Source organism: Stigmatopora argus, chromosome 19, assembly GCF_051989625.1.
Source record: "Stigmatopora argus isolate UIUO_Sarg chromosome 19, RoL_Sarg_1.0, whole genome shotgun sequence".
NCBI lineage: Eukaryota > Metazoa > Chordata > Actinopteri > Syngnathiformes > Syngnathidae > Stigmatopora > Stigmatopora argus.
Genome location: NC_135405.1, coordinates 9,568,119 through 9,589,117, shown reverse-complemented (window position 1 = coordinate 9,589,117; position 20,999 = coordinate 9,568,119). Strand labels below are relative to the sequence as shown.

Here is a 20,999-nt window from a genome sequence, read left to right as displayed (position 1 = left end):
AAAACTTGTGTGGTGTGTGCTATATAGAATGCAATCTGAGATGTGTTAGCGGTTAGTATACATCTGTTTTACATTCGAGACATTTTTGGTTTAGACTGATACATCTTAGATGGTGTTCCTGGTAGAGCATGAATCAGGAATGGAGTTTGACTCGAGGGGATGTTGTGAAATGGCTCAGTGGGGCCACACCAGAATAAAATTATACAAAGTATACCCTTTGTTTTGAGTCACAATTCATAAAGCATTACCGTACAAAAACAAAGAGTGAGTACTCAAGCATAGAAAAGTAAATTACCACAAAGTGGGAGTACATTTCTTCTACAATACCACATTCCTTCATAATATTTTTAATGGTATTCAAATGACAGTGGGTTAAATTTGTTTGGGATCTGTGTGCAAAACACATGGTATATAATCTCAAAGGTCATGCACACTTTATAAAACTGGACATTAGGATGTGGCCGCCACCTCGCATGCTGTCTGACACTCCCCAAGAGAAGCAAAGTTGTTTGCATTTCCATGGCAGCCCCCCCACCAAAACTCCGTACATCTTCCGGTGCTTGTATTGAAATAGAAGCGTCTTCTCCAGGAATCGCAAGAGCCCTCGGCTCGTGGAAGTGAGCATGTACTCCTCGGAGCTGAAGGTGTTGGTTCGCTCGAGTGCTACAAAAGAAAAGAAAAGCAAAACCAGTATGAACCACATTTACTCTTAGTGGGAGAATGAAATGAAACATTACCATAGTAGTTTGGTGTCCAGGACATCCAGCTCTCCCGAATCCACTAGCAGGAGTAACCCCATCCAAACAACATCCAAACCTAAGAATGAAAAGTATGTTACCCCCACCCACACATTAATACACCACCCTTATAAAAAAACAAGAGAAAAAGTTGCACCTGGTGTTCACGCAGTCATGCTGGGAGCAGCCCCTATTGGCCGGCCCACTAGCAGAGGTACGGCCATCGGGACAGCAGCCATAATAGGACCGGGTGCAAGCAGCAACATTTTCTCTATTGTTAGGATTATGGCCAATATTTGGTCGAGAGGCTAGAAGAAATAAACAGACGTAAATCATATCAACACTAAAGTACAGATTTTGTTCCCCAGTGGAATTGTGTGTATTCAAACTAAAATATAAACACTACACACTTGCTGGCACTTCTGGAACATAAGGTACAAATCCTGTCGCGCTGCTTTCATGCATTTCAGGATTCTGTAGACTTGGGACCACTAGAGAAAAAAAAAGAAATGGATAGAATAAATATAGTCAAATGGAAACAGTACTCTAGTATTTAAACAATTTCTCACCTTGAGCTTCGTGGCAGGGCTGTGTGTTGCATGCCTCCACCGATACGGGCCTATTGGAGATACCGCACCTGGCGACTGGATTGGGTTTCAGGTTAGAATCCAAACAGCCCACCTGCCTTTCGCGGACACCACCGTCACAGCTGCGAGAGCACTGCAAATACAAGAGAAATTTGTCACATATTTCCAAAGAAATACTGGAAACCGTAAGATCTGAGCAACACCGATTATTATGCAAAAACACTACACATTTGATTACATCCTTATGTTATATTATGATATCAAATATAGTCAGTCACCAATCCGTAGGCTGTCACATGCCAAGTGCTTAATATGCGGCAGGCGGGTCTCCTGCAGACTCGGACCGAGGGAGGTTTTGTGAGAGCTTGGCAGGCGTGATCGGCCAGACGTTCACCTCCGGCACCCTCGCAGAACACCTCTCTTCTCTGCTGTCCTCCCCCACAAGTGACCGAACACTGATGACCGAGAGAAAAAGATTAGCAGGCAGAAGTCGTTGTCGTCTTTTCAATCTGCCGGAATGGAGATACCGACCTCACTGAAGACGGAGAAGCTGTACTTTGCATCACAAAGGTGCACATTGCACTCCTGCTGGGATTCAGGTCGTGGCAAGTGCTGCACAATGCAATGGCTTTCGTCCACCGTACGGGGGTTCACTGGGTCTTGAAGCCAACATTCTACCGTGCGATGCTGCGTTCCTCCGCCGCAGGTGGCTGAGCATTCGCCGTAGGTGTTGACTCTGTACTCGTATGTTTCGGGCTCTGTCGGCTGGGGTTCGGGGGCAGGGGTGGGGTCGGGTTGTGCGACGGCTTCTCCCGGACCCGAAATCCCCCCCTGGGTCATTGAGCTCACTAACTGCAAGACAAATCATGTAGCAATGCACATACACTATATGACACTTGTGTTTTTTCTTAGTAGTATCAGTGATTTTTTTAACTTGTGGTTGATGAAATAGTTATAGCCTTAGTGAAGCACTGTTGTATTTGACTTTTAGGTTCAATATATTTAAATTAAAATGTGAAATATATATTAATTTGAAAAAAATATAACTTATTGTTTAAATTGTTTACTCTGCATTTACAATAGTACATTATTTGATGATCATTTTAAATCTTAACATTTCAAAATGAATCACCTTTTTATTCTATTTCTGTAAAATAACAGATAATTGGATTGTATTTGCTTGAATTATATTTAATTTTGTTTTCTTTAAGTCTGCTTTTTCTGTGATACGTACTTAGATTTTTTTTTAAACCTTAAAAATGTCATTTCCACCTTGATGTATAACGTGTACTTTCTATGTACATATAACAATTACCTGGTATCTTGTTGTGATGTTATTACTTTACAAATATAAATGCCATCGTGTTTTTGTTTTAAAAAAAATATTGGTAATCCTAACAGTAACTTGTAAATATCTCAAAATATAATACTAACGTGCAAATACTGTCCTAGAACTAAAAGAGAATTCCCTGGAATGATTGCATGTTCTCACCTTGCACTCCCCATCAACACAAATGTCACTTCGGCCTACGTGGCAAGGCGTCCCGTCCACCACCTTGGGTCGATGACGGTAGACAACATTTTGTTCCCGCGTGACGCAGTTCAGCTCACATGGTTTGGCTGCAGAACAAAACAATCAGCCTTCCCATAGTTAGTAATGTCAGAATAATAATAAAACATCTCATCTCATACCTCCGTAATATGGCACCCAAGTGTGACGTTTGCCCTGAACGTAGATTCTGTCAAATTGGGAACACTGCTCTTCTCGGAAGTCTCTGGATCCCACTGGGCATTCCTACAGTCGAAAAAAAAAAAACATTAAGTATATATTTCGATTTGATATGTACATAGCTAATGTTATATCATGTATGCAATTGCAAAATATACTCACATCTGTGTTACAGATCTGAAAAGACTTGGATGATCCGACACAGTTATGACCACCATCTGTCCTAAAAAAGAAAAGAAAAAAGACCACATGTATTATGCAGAAATAAGAATAAAAAGCATACAAAGGGGCTTTAGTTCCATCTTACCTTAAAGTGACACACTTCCTTGTCCTCATTGCAACTCCAGTGCCACAAGAGCGACTGCAGGGGCCATAGGGGCCAAACTCCCCCCAGCGGTCTTGCAGTTGCTGTGATTGCTGCGGTAAGTGCATACAAGAAACCTCACGTGTTTAACATTGCCATATTGCATATATTAGGAGTGTGTGAGACCGCAGGCTACTCCCTATATAAATGTGTAATATTATACCCTAGCTGGCACATTCGCAATGTAAATAGTTTTGGAACATACTGTCCTGAAATTTTGCATGTCAATCTTTACCAGATGTGAGACTTACAGAAAAGACAGGAACAGCAAGTAGCTGGAGGAAAGCCCAAATTCGAATCTTTTCCATGACAGTCTCTGCAAAAACATTTCAAAATAAACATCAGTACATTTAAATTTTTACAGCATGTACATACAATCATAAGTTGCATAACTGTTTCTTTCTTTTGGATTAAAAAAAAAATCATCTCCCCATGCATTATTTTTGTAACTTAATGTATTTATGAAGTGAAAGGTGGAAGAAGTAACCAAATGTTGACTTCATTTTGAAGTCTAAATCCCCATAATGCTTCTATCAATATTAAATATTGTTCTTATCTTACCTTCTAGAAGAGAATTCTCGGGGTCGCTGAATTCTAGTCGATCTGCCGCCCAGATGTGATGCGTCTCTTTAAACGAAGCGCCCCACATTCAGCTTTTCTATAGTCTTCCTCCCCTCTCAGTGCTACACGGCAGCCAATGAGGTGTCAGAGTTCAACCATACCTCACACAATGCACATTCCAGATTTAAACTGTAATTTATGTGTAAAATGGGTGTTTATGGTCCGGATACTTACCCCTGGTAACTGTAAAGCAAGCAGAACAGGATTTTGACAAAAATATTGAAATATGAAAGCAAAAGTCAGGAGGGGGAAACTTATTCTGAATAGTTTATATAAGTTACTCTCATGTAGAAATAGGAATATAGAATATCTTGAATCATTTTTGCATAGAAAACCAATAGTGCTTAGCACAATCACATATTTGGCTGACAAGTTGGCTCACATAATTTATGTTATCATAAAAAAGGTTGGCCTAAGTCGTCTCTACTAGAACATTACTGGCCAGCCCACGGAAAATTGTAATATATTATTTTTCAGGGAAAATCAGATCATAAGAAACAATAAATATAACACAAAAAAACAAGGAGTATAAGTAGGCATCTCCCAAAGCCACTGTGAAACTACTACTACTGCCACTACTACCACACTTTCTCAAAATAACTCCACAGTGTTGCCTTTCAAACATTTATTGGCTTTGGTAACCTTAGCCGATTATTAAGGGCTTGCAAAGCGAATTATTTTCCAACCCTCCCCTAAAATGGAGCAGCCTTTAAAAGTGGTGGTCCACAGGATTGGGTTAGAAAATGCCTGCAAAGCAAGGTAAAATCTTGCTGCCTAAACTAATTACACACACCATGAAATCCAAAAGCAGAAGCCATTCTTTTAAAGTCAATTTGTGCCCTTTAAAACTGCTTGCTCAATTTTTCCATGTCCTTCTCTCGGGCCTCGAAGGCACTCTTGGTGATGGTCAAGTCGTCCAAGGAAGCCATGATTTCTTGCAATTCCGTGTTAATCTCAGCGTAACTTTCCCTCAGCTCCTGTTGTTGCTGTTCCAGCTCCAAGGCGGCGGCGAGCAGCTCTTTGGCCTGCTCGCTGCACTGGCTCCTCATGTGCTCCACATCCATAAGCATGGTCTCCATGCTATTCATCAGCTCGTTCAAACTCTCGGCCGTCACCTCCAACGACACCGTGGTGTCCTCTTCCTGGGTGTTGTCTGCCTGAGTGTTGTCTGCCTGGGAGTTATCTTCCTGGGAGTTATCTGCCTGGAAGTTATCTTCCTGGGAGTTGTCTGGCTGGGGGTTATCTGCCTGGAAGTTATCTGCCTGGGAGTTGTCTGCCTGGGAGTTGTCTACCTGGGAGTTGTCTACCTGAATGTTGTCTGCCTCCTCGGTTGGCGCTGTCCACGCCTCTGACATCCATGATGACGATGTCCCGGCAACAGCTTCTGGTTCTGATTTTGAGTCTTCTTCCATGACTCCTGATTCTTGAGTTCTGTAGCTGGAAGAAAAGGTAATCATGAAACTTCTGGCTTATGTGCTGCTCAGCTCTTGCTGACTTTAAGCTCCTTGCTAAGGGTGAAAAAGGCATCTGTGACTTATCTGATGTGTGTATATGTGTGTGTAAGTGTCCAGTGCTCAATGGTCTGCTGACCTGCAATCCACTTAAGGGAGTTATCCCAAGCGACACCCTCCAGACAGATTAAGAGCCGCTCTCGGCCTTGACACTCAGGTGCCCTTCCACACGTTATCACAATACGGTGTTGTGCATTAAATTTCATACAAAGATATTATTTAATTGGGCCATCAATCTGTCAAGGCAATAATGCTCCATAATTCAAAGAATAACATTAAAATAATTTACATGGCTGAAAAACTATATTAGTTGACCTATGGAGTAGTGATATTGAGTTTACTGTACAGTTATATCATCATATGTCATATTGTATATGTGGTAAAAGTTCATTTAAGTACTAGTTGAAAATTTCCCATTTCATACAAATCAAACATAGGAAAGTTAGAAGACCTTCTTAATATGTACAGTATATTTTAAACATGAAGTTATTTTACTTTATATTTAAATTTCTTGGTTTTTAACATACAAAATAATACATTTTTAATGTGTCACTCTGTAGTGAACTTTGTATCACCTTATTTTCCTTGGTCACTATTTTAATTACTATAGGAATCAAGGACAAAAATACTTTCAAAACAAAATGTCAAAATAGAAAATTCTTCATGGGTTCCTGCCCTTTAAATGGCCGTAAAGATAAGAACTCACCACTCCAAGTGTCTTATCAATGTATGACAACTTGCTCTGCAATGGATGACAACCAATTTCCATTAATACAGAATGATGAACAAAAAAAAAGTGCTATTAGAACATTCAGGAAATTCACATATAAGTTCTTAACTCATAGTTGTTGTTTTTTTTTTAAAATTATGTCATCCTTAATTACAAGTCAGTTTTTTAAAACACCAGAGAAATATCAGATGTCTTAAGTGAACACCTACAAATTCTTTAATTAGGGAAATAGATGGAATGAATTAACCTGGCAAAAATCTATTCAAACTTTATGCAGTTTGTTAAATAGAACCACAAATATATGTCATATGTCACTGTCCCATACTGTTTTAAAAAAAACTTTGCCCTACAGTTAAAACCCTTTAAAAAAAGATTAAGTTCACTTGTCTATACTAACACATACTGAAATGACAGCTATTATATATATTAAAAAAACACGTATCATCAAACAGACTTACTTGTTTTTCTCTGGCTGCGATGGATGAGTGTCCACAAAGTTTCAGCATGTAGACCAAAGATAACTAGACATTTACAAGAACTCGCCCACTCAACACACGTACAAACACGCAAACACACACATGTCACATTTACATGGCTTTTATGGGTAACAGGTGATGTGTTCAAAATGTCAAAAACAACCAAAATTATGGTACATTCAGGTGGATGACCAAACTTAATGTTCATTTTGTGTATTTCCATGAACATAGCATACATTCATTTATCCATTTCTGCATTTTAGTTAACTGCCCTGAATTTTTTTAACAAATGTTGTGGTTATTTATTGCAGGTTTTTTCATACATTTTATGTTCATAGAAATAGCAGATTAAAATCACCAAAAATGCATATACTTATGCGCTGACAGATTGTTGCAGTAGCATACGAAGTTCTGCATTCTGCTGTTCCAGACTCTCAATTTCAGGGAGGCAATCTGAAATTTCAGTAAGAACTGACCTGAAGGACACAGAAAGTACATAAATTGATGTGTGTTTGCTGTACATCTTTATCTTCATGTGACCTACATGTGTTTTTTTAGTATGATCTCCGCCGCATCCCACACTTTGAGTTTATCTTTGGTGATAACATTAGCCAAACTCTCCCAATAGGCTTCATCCGCCGAGGAATCCCACATGTCTGCGCTCCAGTAGCGATGGTTCCCGCCGGCTCGGTTCCTTTTCGAAATGGGAATAATTTTAGCTCTAACTTCATTCAAAATGTCACAGCAATGATTTAACTGAGGGCGTTCTTAGTCCACCTGAAGTGGCTATGACGCTTCAGGAATTCCCGAAGCCCAGGTAAAACGTGGTTAGGATTACAAGTCGAGCTGGTGGCTCCTTCCTGTGACTTTCCACTAGCAGAAGCTGTCTACAAGAAAACAGTTTAAATGCCCATCCATGAAACATTCAAATAAATCGTCACCTCATCTGCCTCCCTCTGCTGGTACTTGAGGATAAAGTCAGCCAAGCTGGGTATAGTGTCCTCCTCATCCATGCCAAAAACCTGAGGGGAGCAAAAAATAAAATAAAAAATTATAAAAACACCTCCAACAGAAGCCTATTGCAGACATATGACGTGAACATACATGGAGCAGAGTTTCCAGCTTGATAACATTCTGTTCTCTCTTGTCTAAGGTTGCCGACTGTGGAAGTCTACCTTCAGTGAGGAACCCCTTTAGAACGTGCAAAACAGAATTAAAAAGTGTTCAAATGTCTTTACGATGATAATAAATAAGACAATGTGACCCTGTGCTCACCGACTCATCACATAGCAGCTCCATGAGTTCCTTCATGGTCTCGAAAGGCACATTCTCCTCCTCCGATGGCCCGGCCGCTCCATCCTTCGCCTCCGGTTTCACGCTGGCTTCTTTCCAAAGACAGTCTGGACGGTGCAGATCCGCAAAAGAGTTCCCTCGAGGCCTCGCCCAAGCTAGACCGAGGACCTGCTTCCAAATCATTGCGTCCACGAGCAAAGCTTTTTCCACCTGTTGCCTCACTTCTTTGTTGAGCATCCTCCACGTTTCCTCAAATTGTTTGGTGTCAGTGGCGGCAAAGTGTCTACAAGGCGAATTGCAGCTTGCTAAATGACTGGAATCAAAACTGGCTTTGCGCGTGTCGACATCTACCTGTTTCTCTGCTGCAGGCTTTGATAGTGTTCAATGTTGCGTTTGTATTCATCGGACAAACGGCTGCTTTCCTTCTCCGATTCTTTCTTGTCGTTGGTGTAGGTGCGCTTAAGGTTTCTTAGCTCGCTCTGCAGACTATAACAAAAAAAGGTATGATTGTCATGGTCAGATGAAGTTAAATGTAGTTGTACACAATTTGAAGTGTCTCTGTTGATAGTGCACTTTTATATTTTTATTTGTAACGGACAACTCGGATCTCGCAAATGTCAGACCTGAGGATTCTCTTCTTCATGTGAGCTAAATTAGACAATCTATCATCCTTGTCTGTGATGTAGTTTATATTTCGGATCATGTTGTCAGCCATCATCTGCTGTTGTTCCCTTTCCAACTCCTGACAAAAAAAATATGTTCAATACCTTATTCCTATAATAGACAAGAGCAACTATTTATCAAACCTGAAACTTTGCAACATGCTCTTCCCTCATAGCATCATATTTATATTCCGGATCCATCATCAGGTTATGAATCTTGGCCTCGTACTCCTCCACTATCCTCCTCCTCTCTTTTAGCATCTCTTGCTGTGAACACATGTTTAGATGCACAGTTGCTATGTGTGGAAAAAAACAAAGTTTTGGGCACCTGACCTGTTGATCCCACAGCTTCCTGACACATTGTTCCCATTCTGTCTGGTCTTTTGTAAGCAAGACGTCATGTTCCTGCTGATACATGCTCTAAAAAGAATGAACAGACAGATAATGAACATGTAAATTTGTCGTTTTAGTGGATTGAAACAAACACCATACAAAATTTGTTCATAAAAAAGACACCAAGTTTGATAAAACCAGATGTAAAAGTTCTTTTAACTCTCAAACATGTATAGAAACTAATCTTTACATTTACTCAAGTACCTCAATGTGTGCCAACTCATCCCTGTAGGCTTGCGTCAGAGTAGTGATGAGCTCTTCAGAGCGTTGCATCATCAGATCCACCTCTTCTGCTTGCTTCCTCAAGTCCTTCACATAGCGATCGTCCCCACTCTTCAACTCCTGCTCAAAATAAGCATGTTTGCTGGCATGTATTTCAATGACGAACCACGAGGCTGAAGTATATTTTGCTACCTGCTGCAGCTCTTTAATGAGTTTCTTCTTGTCCTCGATGAGTTCCTCGCACAAAAGCCGCTGCCACTTCAAGGTCTCCTGCAGTTCCTGAGGGATGACCACCTCTTTGGCCAAAGACCACCTGCTAGTGATCTCCTCAAACTTCTCCTGGCTGGTTTTGATTTCCCGCTCCAGCAACTCTGAGCTGGGTCATTAACGACAGAGTAAGAAAGAATGCATGGCTATCATTAGGATTCATTGGGTGGATTAAAAATGGTTTAAAAATATAAATAAATAAAAAATACCGTATCTTGCGAGCTTCCTCCAACTCTTTTCTTCGCAAGGACTCTTTGGCGTCAGCTGAAACTTGGATGTTGTTCACTAATGCCAGTAAATCACTCTCCAGTTTTGAAATTCCCTCAGTGTTCCAAGACTAAAAGTTAAAAATATCATTAATTTCATCCATGTTTTCCAATAAATCTCTTGAACTTTTGTGAATAATTACACAAATTCATCCCACGAAAACAGCACAATTTGTAGCAATTTGTATTATTACCTATTCATTGTGTTAAAGGCATTAGACATGAAGTGCATCACACCAACCTTTGCATGTTCCTCTTCTCCAAGAGGAACCTTCTCCTGCAGAGACGCTCTAAATGTGCACATTCCACATTTACACACAAAGGTAAAAATATAACCTTTACAAAATGCCTTAAACTGTAAAATAATAAACAGAAAATGACAATTTGATCAATTATATGTGCTTAGAAAAGTGCAAGAACCTGATTCCTGAATCTCCTTTTCCAGGAAAATCCGACTCCTCAGTCGCTTCCTTAATAGTCTTCACTTTTTCCATATTAATGAAATATTATTTTTTGAAGTATTGCACAAGATGACGAAGTCACTTGGTGCGCAGACTCCAGCACAATAGCAGAGCGCGTTTGCGACCTGTTGCTATGGAGACCAACCACAAAAAAATCAGTCTGTGGAGGGCACTAGAGAGCATTATTTTAATTTACAGTAAATATGGAAATGTTAAAAAAACACACACACAAGCACAATAAAATTAGAGATTAAAGTACCAACATTTTCCCTGAATTTAGACCCATATTTTGATTGTGATGTCGTTTACACAAGCCTACTTCCAATGAATTAAATAATCATAAGGTAATGTATATGTAATTTTCATAAAATTTGACAACAACTACTGCATATTTCCAATTATTGGTACTGGGACATCAAGTTTGATCATTTAGAATTTTATAAATTGCAGTTACATTTTAGAATCTGGTAAAGTTCAATTTCCAAAGAATGAATTAACAATCTTTCTTACTACATAAAAATAATATTGACTACTTTACCCTTTTTCAGCAAAACAAAGCACTTCATTGCAAATTCCTGCAGCAAATCATTTAAATCAGGATTTATAAATTAAACAGCTTGAAATATGTTACTCAACTTTACCCTTCTTAGCCAACTGTTGTCTTTAGGTGGCGCTATGGCCTTGCTGTAAACCTTACACCAACTGGATCAAAAACAGAGGTTCACTTACACCAATACACACTTAGTGTCTTGTCAAGATGATGGCCCATCTTTACAAAGGGGTCATATGTTCCTGCCCTAAAAGTATGGGGGGGCTCGCCCGCTGCTTTATCCTCAAGTGCCCCCCAGGTAGCAAAGGTTTCTGACATCTGATCCAGCATCTGCGATGTCGCCAACAGCTGACTTGTCATAAGACCGTGTTGCAAATGAGGGACAACTAAGGAGTCCCCCCCAAAACCCCCCACCCCCTCAGGGCTGCTGCTGAGATTACAAACTGAATGACTGCCATTAGAGTGATTCTATAATCTATCATAATGCTGTAATCTTGGGATTGACAGACTTTGACCCCCGCTCGCAGGTGTATAATACACGCTATTCACTCTGGCATACGCGGCGTGCGAGGTGTTTAACGCGCATGTGTATGTGCGTGCTAATTCCTCGCCCTGAGGGCATATGTTTACTTCTTAGTCAACAAAGAATCATATTCATCGCCGAGGTGTTGAGAGGTGCGAGGCCTTAACGTCAGCTAAAGCCAGTTAACTAACCAATGGCTTAGGGAGCAAGTGGAGAGAGGTCAAAGCTTGCATAATGGATCCAAACCTTAAATGACATTTTCCTAATATGAGCAATACAAAGCAAAGATAGACAGTGTCGATATAAAAAGTCGACACATGCCTGTTCAAGGAGTAAATCATTCGGCACATGAAGAAATGAGAATCGCAGTAAAACGTCATTGTTATTAAAGCGAATACTAATAATATGGTACAAAAAAGTCTGCACACGCCTAGTATATGGCAGTTTTTAGAATCAATGCATTACCATAATGATTAAAATAAAGTTCAGATTTAAGAAATTTCTGTATTTCACTGTTAATCATTGCTGAAATAAATTTTTGCCCCATTTAAAGTGTGTATTTCAATTGAGTTCATGCAACGTGACACAGCAACAAGGCCAGAGTTTCTAAAGAGATTTTCACCATTTTCACTAAACCCTAAATTCTAACCTCAGCACTTTTTTTTGACGTCTTCTAATCCAGCAATAGAAGGAAAGCAAGGTTGATGTGGTTGTTGTGAGTCACTTTGCAATATCATACTCATTAGTCCTGGATTTATGATAAATCAAATCCGTTTGGGAATGGATTAGGTGGACAATTATTACAGTATGTGTAGAAGTAAGCCCTGATTATTTAGGATTTTTAAAAAATATTTTTATTAAAACTAAAACCAGCAAAATGAATCAGACGTCTTGACAAATGCAATCATCCCTCCGGTTATATTTCATATATGTATCAATGCACAAGCTCATTAAAGCCACAGTTACATTTTCATTTACCGTTTGATAACACTGGTCAAGACAAAAGAGAACAAATAATGACGTTATTTTTCTCTTGTTTTGGATTGACTTTCAGCCTCAAGAATTAAAGTGTAGCGTGAATCCTAAACCGTCAACGTAGTATCACGTTGCACGCCGGCCGTGAAAGGGCTCATATGACCCGGCGTGTGCCTAATGGTCTTAGCGGCAAGCTGATGGGCCCCGGTGGCTGTGCGCCATAAGACCACGAAGCCAAAAAGGACTTTTAACGAGTGTGTGTGTAGATTATTGGTCCGAGTATCTTTATCCTGCTGTTAGATTAGCTGCTTATGACAGGGGAAAAGCCCACCCCCACGCGATACCCGAAACAATGGCCGCCGCTGTATGAAGACGAGCGGCTTTGGTAACCTTGCACCTTATTCTCATAAAATATTGTAAAGATGTTTTCAATTTAACTGTATTTCATGGTGACTTTTAAGGGGCTACCTGGAAAATAGCCCTTTTATCCAATATATCAATGTGCATTGAGCCTGTTTAATTAACCGATAAATACCTAAATGCACATTCATTAACTCGCCACTTACAAAATATCTGTTTAAAAAAAAAAAGGAAACGAGTTATACAAGCACATCAACAGGGGGAAAAAAAGCCTGATGTATCCATAAAAGACTGGTGATGGGAGCATGATACAGTCTCGACAGAGAGAGATATGGACATGTCACCGCTAATGGATAAAGAGTACTACTTTGCCTTTTTGTTTGTGACACTCCTCTAGGCAAAGATTACAGATAGAAAAACCCATTTCTCGATCAATAACTAGAGTAGACACTCGAATTGGAGAATGTGCGCAAGCAAAAAAAATGGCACGAGAGGGTTCATTTTCTCCAACTTTCTTGGAGTCAGTGTTTGTTGACCCACCAAGATGCCTAATTTAATTTCATAATTATTTTGAATATACTTACGGCCCCCAAAAGCATTCGTTATATGTGTATACAGTGTGAACTATAAATAGTCCACTGACACAGTTATAATGAAAAATCTTAATTTAATGGCCATATATCTGGTTAGAACAACATTAAAAGGTCTAATGAAAGACAAAGTGATGGTGTTGAACCAAAATTCAATATGTACATTGAAATTTGCAGTGTGTTTGACATTGTGTTTCTCATGAATACTGATAGGTAAATTTAGTCTGCTAAGAGCCACTGATATCGCAAACCTCCAAAATGTAGAAAATGTGAACTTCTCAACGGTGTCTGCCATCAGCTCTGCTTGTCCTGAATGTTCATCAGACTGGAGGAGTAAGACTTTGCTCTCTTTGCTGCAAAAACAGAAATGTTATTGCTTTCATTATTCATGATATGCTGCATCACGACTATTATAAACTACTATAAACTCTAAAGCTCAGGTACTTCTTAGATCAATGACGTAGCTTCTACATAAGCAAACCAGGAGGTAGCATACATCACCACAAAACACAAACATAGGGTTCATCACTGACGGTGATAGACATCCAATCTATTTTAACTGGGAGGGTTGACATCTGTGTTTTAGTGGTACTGACAGCCATAGATGTCCAATCCATTTTAAGAGGGAGGGATGATGGAGAATAATGTCAGTAAATGAGTTTGTGATAATTAAAACAGTTCCAGGTGGCGAACCCTACTACTTCATTGGGAAAGAATTAGTAACTAACAAAGACAAAGACATATTTTTTCCTATCCAATATTTAAAAATACACTAAATTGAGGCATATCATTAGCATGACGTAATATGGCCCATATTGCCCAGCACTATTTCTTATTTTGTCAAGGTTATCTTTTCAACTGCAACCGCCCTTCCATCCCTCCAGTACCACAGTCAGCACGCCCCTTTAGCAGCCCACAAAAACTCCTCAAAACCCTGTCAAAATATGGGCGCGTGACAAAAGGGGAATTAAGATGGTTACTCACGGTGTATGAGCTTGCGTTTCTTTTGTTCTGAGTGAAGGAAGCTGCTCAAGTAGAAGATGATGGGCAAAAAGACCATGAAGCTGGACACTGCGATGACGGGTACCGTCTCTTCTCGGGGGAAGGAACATTTGAAATTCTTACTCCAAAGCCTGCGGGTCATGTTCATCTGAGAACAAGGCAAAGTGTCAAATTGAGCCTGATGTCGATGAGAGCAACGATGACACCGTACTTGTTTTGGAAATCACGCTCTATAATCAGCGGGATGGACAAAAGACATTCTCTGACACTTGAAGTCACAACACAGGAATTAAATGTGAGGACAGTAAAGCTGCCGTCAGCTTCTACGGTACTGAAATGTGCTACGAACAGCAAAAAAAAAAGAGCTAAGACTTTGGAAAATGTTAATCCGATACAAATCCCAAGGTTAAAAAAACACCTTTGTGCAACTTGATTGTTTGGCCTGACACGACAGCAACTTTCTCTGGCAGGTATGTAGTCCAATAACACAGGCACATTCATTTAACGTCATTCTGACTGTAAATTAGCGACTTTATATCGGGAATATCAAATGCAAATAGCATAGACCCCTATTTAAAAGATTCTCTGACATTGTGTACATACCCCGTCCTCTATGTCAATGCACATGGTCTGATTCTTCTCCATGCCACTGTACAGCTCATTGAGGCCCTTATATGCACTCTTACAGTTTTTACACAGCTCGGTGTGGTTGCCCTGTAGAGATGTGATAAAAGAGGGAAGTTATTCAACGGCTGAGTATGAATGTGTGAAAGGATTGTAAACAAGTGGGTACCTGTTGGTATCTCTCAAAGCAGGTGAGAGTTTGATTGAGAGTGGACATGAAGTACAGCATGTCGTCAGTGAGGCTCAGGAATCCATTGGTGATGCAGTCTACATCAGGAAATAAACACATTTCAGGGAGCAGCGGCTTTTTTTGTAAAATAAAATTATATTAAATGCGTAGAATGCATTGTTGCTTTATCATGTTGTGGGTAATAGAGGCAAAATGCAATGCGCTGCTGATTTGCTCAGAAACAGTAAGTAAACCTAAGCTATTCAGTATCAACCAAAAAATAATCAGACTAATCAATGTGATCATGCTTATAAGTTAAAAAAACATTTTTCAACACTGTAATACATGGCAATCCCATTGGCATACACCAACGACAAATGAAATGGAAAAAAACACATTTTGCTCAAAACATATGGACAGAAGGTATAATAATTTAGAATATGAAAATGAAAAAACTGTTTTGTGCGTTTTGTACAACGATCAGAAGGACTATAAGTATATATACACATTAGAGAGGGAATACAATCATGTGATATGTGAAGAGCAAAAAAAGGGGTGGGGTTAAATTCCTAAAATGTCTCTAAAAGTCAGCTGATTCTTCGTTATGTCCAATAAAAAAGCAGAGTTCACTCACTGTCACATCCTGCTTTGATCCACAAGTCCTTTAGGTTGTTAAAGAGCAGATAAACCACCATGAGACGATCACTGCGCAGAAGACTGTCCCTGCAGGTCTCATTAGCCGGACCTAACTGAAAACATTTTAGTACCAAAACAATAAGTCGATCATAAGTTTACAGTTGGATCTATAAATAAGACAGCTGTAGGAAACACGAAAACATCACACTGCTATTGACTCACAGGACACGAATAGGAAGGACTCCATTGTATAGTACCTGCTCCGATGAGATGTTCATGTAGGTGGTCACCAGGCTACCGTAAGAGTCGAAACAGTTCTGGCAGACTTTAACCGGTCTCGCAGAGGGAACCAGGCAGTTGACATAGGCCGTATAGCGTTGGCCGAAGAGGCGCAGTAGCTCATTGCAGTAGTCGCTTACTTCCAGATCGTCCGGGAACGCGGACGACAGGCGGATGAGGGAGGCGGCCGAGTCCCCCGCCTCCGCCGGCTTGAAAACGGGAGAGTTGGCCGCAGCCGAGACATCAAGTGTGACGTTCGCTCCTTTGCTTAAGGCGACGGCACACGCACATAACAAACAGATGGTTAAAATCGGGGTTTGGTGATAAAGAGGCATGTTTGACAGGCTTAAATGTGGTCAGATTCTTTCGGAGAACCCATGACTTCCGTGTATCGGTTTAGCAGGATCATGTGACTGTGGAAGATTCTCGCGAGATCAACGTGTGGCAGCATCAATTGCGGTTCGAAGAAGAAAAAGAATGACAACAGTAGTAATAAAATGAATTAATTGGAATAAAGTATATTTCATAAATATTTTTTAACTGGTTTGTTTTCCTATGATCTAATACATTATTTTAAGACAGTTACAGATTTGTTTTAACTTAATCTGAATTGTGTCTCTATCCATCCATCTTTCTATGATGGGGTGGCGTAAAAGTTGGATACAAAGATTAAAAAAAATAAACTGAGAGTCAAAGAGCCACACCTTAGATCAGAAGCAGCATAGTAAAATTCAATCAGCCAAATTACATTTTGAATATAATTGATTTGTTTTTATTGGGGCCCTGATGAATTTGTTTTAAGAGATAATAAAAATAAGAGAAACATGAAACGAGGCAAAGAGCCACAGTATATAGAAGATATGATAAGAAGCCACAGTATGTACAAAATATGATAAGAAGCAAAGAGCTGCATTCATTTAGGCTGGGAGCCGCATGTGGCTCGAGAGCCACGTGTTCGCCACCTCTGATCTGAGACAGGTAATGGATAGACAGATTCTAGAAGCAAAGAGCTGCATTCATTTAGGCTGGGAGCCACATGTGGCTCGAGAGCGAACTGTTCGCCACCTCTGATCTGAGATAGGTGATAGATAGACAGATTCTATCTATCCATATACCTATCAATTCATCAATCTATCCATCCATCCATCCGTCTGTCCATCCACCAATCCATCCCATCATCACCCCAGTACCTCTCTAGTAACAAACTCTCCCGAGTCAGCTGCTTCAGGCCCTCACTGATTGTAATAATTGCCAGGAAGCCCTCGAATCAAGCCGCGGCAGTCAATGGCCGCTAATGTGAAATTAGTAGCTTTTGATAAGTCTCAGGCCACATCAATTCGCTAGTCATGGGGGCCTAATGAAAATAAGGGGGGAGAGGGTCCACGCGGCATCATCTGCCTATTCTAATGGCCGCGCATCCCTCGAGTGGTAAATATCAGGGTCTAACCCTCCGCATGATAGCGAGAGCAGCTCATTAACCATTCTATGTGCGGACTAATTGTTCAGACGTGGCCTCAGTCCCTTATCTTCTCCCAAAGTGAAAAGCTTTCGAAAAATGCATTTAAAGTCCACTTGGAACCATCCGGTTATCTAGCACGACTATCATCATTATCATATCCATCATCATTAGGATCAAACTAGTGACCTATACATTAGTATGGCAGATAAAGCAGTGGTGAGGTTCATCCTGATTGCTGCTGTATTTTCCTCTCTTCCTTTGCTGCTTTAATCAGGAGTGCAAGTACAAGAAGGGGAAAAAAACGGGAAAAAACGGCATATCATTACTGGAGATGACCATTATTGTAGGATGCCGGCATTCATTAGCATGTGCTAGACTGAGGAACCAAGGGGACAAAAATCATCAATTAGACTGATCAAATACATGATGATGATGCTGAGAGCTCTTGAGTAACTATACATAGCCAGGCTGGAGCTGTTGAACTTTCTCCTGCTTTTATGCACAAGACGCCAGAAGAAAAGCACATCAAATTATACCAAAAAAATGACCTGTGTTTATAATCGGAGATATTCTATAGAGAATTTAAGTTATATATGCTGATGTCTGTTATTGTGGGGAAAATGAGCCCCAGGAATGGACGGGTCGTGCTCATGCCTGTGTAAGCCGATCAACACGTTCTTAAGGGAATTTAGTAGGAAACCACACAAAAGTTAAGCAAAGTATTAGGTTGCTTGGTGGACAACCTTACAGGGACAAACTTTTTAGGTTTTTTTCCCCCCTTTTGTGGTTCACAACTGATATTGGGAAGTGAAATTGCTGCCTGCTGAGAAGTATAAAGTATAAATAAATAATACAATTTATGCAATCCACGGTGAATTTCTGTTTCGAGTCCTCTGATTGGGACTGACTCTAAAACCAATGATTATTTTCCCCCAACTGTTCAGAATTTCACCATCCAATCTGGAATAAAAACAAACAAACTAATAAATCATTATTACTGAATATTTAGGCTAAAAAAATTGAAACACTTCTACTTTAATAGTCAATTTTACAGTAGTATCTGCATCCCAAAATTGTAAAATCTGACTACTTCTACCAGTGATTTCCTCAACGCACACAAAAACAATCTTCCACATTCAGCCAAACCTAATTTGGGGGCTCTCAGTCCACTCAATGTGCCGAATTACATTTCTAACTCCTACCATTCTGATTTCACTGAATTCAGTTATCTCTGTGACTTGATGACTCACTAAACATTTATCTCACGGATGTGTTTACAATGACAACGCTTCGCCACAAAATTTTGCCGTTGGAAAATACACAGGTTAGAACTCCCAGCGGCTCTAAACTCGGCTCTTTGGAAAAGCAGAGAGAAAAAAGTAGCCGTAAAGTTATGCAGAAGTTATTCTTCATCCCTCGGGCCGTCCCTAATCCAGCCAAAACCTCATTCTTTCATCGGAGAACTGTGCCTCCTTTCTTGCGCCCCCCTCGCTATACAACATAAAGTCAGACTGCATTTAATGGTTATGTCGCGATGGGAGAGGGGCTTTCTTCTTTGCCCTTTCTCCCCAATATCGGCCTTTTTCGTCGTGTGAGTCTCCCAACCCGCTGGGACCCCCATATTCTTCCCCCGGCGTCTGACTCGAATCGCAAACTAACCCTGATTTTCACCACTTTGCTGGGAATCGCTGAGAGTGATAATAGAGATTTCGCTTTCATTTTATACGCTTGACTTGGTTATTGTTGCTCTGCTCCTCTCCCGTGAGTCTCCTCTTTTCTAGGGATTAAGCCCTGACTTCGTCCCCACTATACTGGCTGCCGAAGTGGCCCCGGGCCCCGAGATGACAATTGACACAGATCAAGGCGGCCCTATTCTATTCTCTTTCAAAAGCGACCAACTCACTCCAATTGAAATGAGGCAGTTGGACCGGACACGCGGGATACTCTTCGCTTTGCATCCCAAAAGCGAATGGTTAGAGCAAAGATTGCATTTTGCTCTAAAAAGTCTTTGGAGCATCTACTGATCAATCCCTCTGAAAATTATTATAAAACCACGCATTCAACAAAAGATTAGCAGTTAAATGCATGTCAAACAACAAACAGTTAGACCTGTTCATATATTTAAAGAGACAGACGGACTAATGGAGAAAACTTTGCATAAATCTAGTAATTACTTCCCTTTTTAAGTTACTACTTACTTTCAAACGAATACCAACACATGGATTATCAACACATACAAAAGGAGCATCCAATCTCATGGCTCTGTGCTTACAACAAATTTCTGGCGCTCAGTTAACAATCTTGTATCCCTCTTCTTCCTTTATAGCAACATATGAAGATGATTTTTACTCTCATTTAATATACAAAAAGCCATGCTGCCAACTTTCCAAGCCATTAAGTGGAACAATCTTTTTCCACTTTTGAATAATTTGGCTTGTCATGTCTGCCACTAAACAAGTTTCTCGATATCCTTTCAAACTTGGACCATTTTTGTGGGCTTTTGGGTGCACATCAAAAAGTCTGAGCATTTTATTAATGCAAAAGACTTCATTGACTGCGTTGCGTCCAATCAGGCTGTTGATATAGAGTCTAGCGCAGTCTCCCGTGGGTCACTTGGGTCAGCCCGCTCCTGGAAGGGCCGCCCCGGTGCTCGAACAGCGAGAAGGGGCAGCGGCGGGCGGTGGGATAATTACCAAACACGCAGCCGACCGCAGAGAGACAAAAGAAGCTTTGACTTCCTCACTGCCGGGCGCCCCGGAGGGAACGGTCGCCGCGCTCTCTCTCTCTCTCTCTCTCTCTCTCTCTCTCTCTCTCTCTCTCTCTCTCTCTCTCTGCCCCGTTCCATCCCAGAACACCTCTCGTGGCTCTGGAGAAGCCCGGACGTCTTGTTCCATAACAAGACGCGAAAGTGACTTCTTTCAGCTCCAATGAACTGAACATAAACCCCCAGTGACAACCTCCAGTGCCCAAACAGAACAGAGGAGGACGGGTGGGCCGGGTCCAAGTCTGAGGGAGGGTGACAGCGGAGGGGCTGAAACATGGTTTGATAAACTTTTGATTCACTTCATGTTAACATGGGGTGTTTAGAGCGAGGCCCATTTTTTTTCAAAATCTGTGAGATATTTCAAATTAGGAATGAAAATACCTCATTAAAATCATAAAAACATATGCTGAACTTTGGGATATTTCAAAGCATTGACATGTTTTTCATTGCACTATATAATTGCTTAATGGATGATTTTTGTGTGTGTTTGATAAATCAAAGTTGGAAGAATGTCAAAGCGGCCTTTCTAAGCTTCTGTTTATCTAAACAACATTTTTTTGTGTGTTTGACACCCTTGATCTTTGAACTCAAGTTTTGAAGGCCAAATCCAGCTTTTGTGGCCTGTGAAGCACATAACAATTTCTCCTTGACCCTTATTCACAAATAGAGGTAATAAAAACAAAAATGCACAAAAAATGTCATCATGACAATACTTTTTCCCCCTTTCTCTTACTTCTATAGTATATTTA

General features: G+C 40.4%; 3 protein-coding genes across 4 annotated transcripts; all 3 read right to left on the bottom strand.

Annotated features, from left to right (window-relative positions):
- Positions 1-331: 331 nt before the first annotated feature.
- paplnb (papilin b, proteoglycan-like sulfated glycoprotein) lies at positions 332-4,130 on the bottom strand. Of its 2 annotated transcripts, XM_077587561.1 has the most exons (13): positions 3,979-4,130; positions 3,669-3,733; positions 3,361-3,470; positions 3,216-3,276; positions 3,017-3,119; positions 2,817-2,944; positions 1,856-2,176; positions 1,603-1,779; positions 1,307-1,457; positions 1,148-1,228; positions 895-1,045; positions 738-816; positions 332-663 (listed from the first exon to the last, which is right to left on the bottom strand). In XM_077587561.1, the coding sequence occupies exons 1-13, from the start codon at positions 4,064-4,066 to the stop codon at positions 451-453; spliced, it is 1,728 nt and encodes a 575-aa protein (XP_077443687.1). In that variant the 5' UTR covers positions 4,067-4,130; the 3' UTR covers positions 332-450. The 2 variants fall into 2 exon arrangements, 1 of the variants encoding a protein (XP_077443687.1); XR_013296882.1 differs by lacking the exons at positions 332-663; positions 738-816; positions 895-1,045 and having other exon boundaries at positions 1,625-1,779.
- A 518-nt stretch (positions 4,131-4,648) lies between these two features.
- On the bottom strand, positions 4,649-10,162 carry LOC144064998 (dynein regulatory complex protein 1-like). Its single transcript, XM_077587931.1, is given in 15 exon segments — positions 4,649-5,475; positions 6,738-7,283; positions 7,286-7,449; positions 7,533-7,642; positions 7,697-7,777; positions 7,860-7,946; positions 8,031-8,331; positions 8,400-8,534; positions 8,672-8,790; positions 8,855-8,977; positions 9,044-9,130; positions 9,308-9,445; positions 9,518-9,701; positions 9,802-9,929; positions 10,100-10,162. Coding segments are annotated over 14 exon segments (1,875 nt in total). The 3' UTR covers positions 4,649-5,475; positions 6,738-7,128.
- Positions 10,163-12,231: 2,069 nt separating this feature from the next.
- Positions 12,232-16,474, bottom strand: ostm1 (osteoclastogenesis associated transmembrane protein 1). The gene is made up of 6 exons (XM_077587825.1): positions 16,006-16,474; positions 15,747-15,861; positions 15,113-15,210; positions 14,923-15,033; positions 14,302-14,467; positions 12,232-13,670 (listed from the first exon to the last, which is right to left on the bottom strand). Exons 1-6 carry the CDS (start codon positions 16,360-16,362, stop codon positions 13,612-13,614), a joined length of 906 nt encoding a protein of 301 aa, XP_077443951.1. The 5' UTR covers positions 16,363-16,474; the 3' UTR covers positions 12,232-13,611.
- Positions 16,475-20,999: the final 4,525 nt, after the last annotated feature.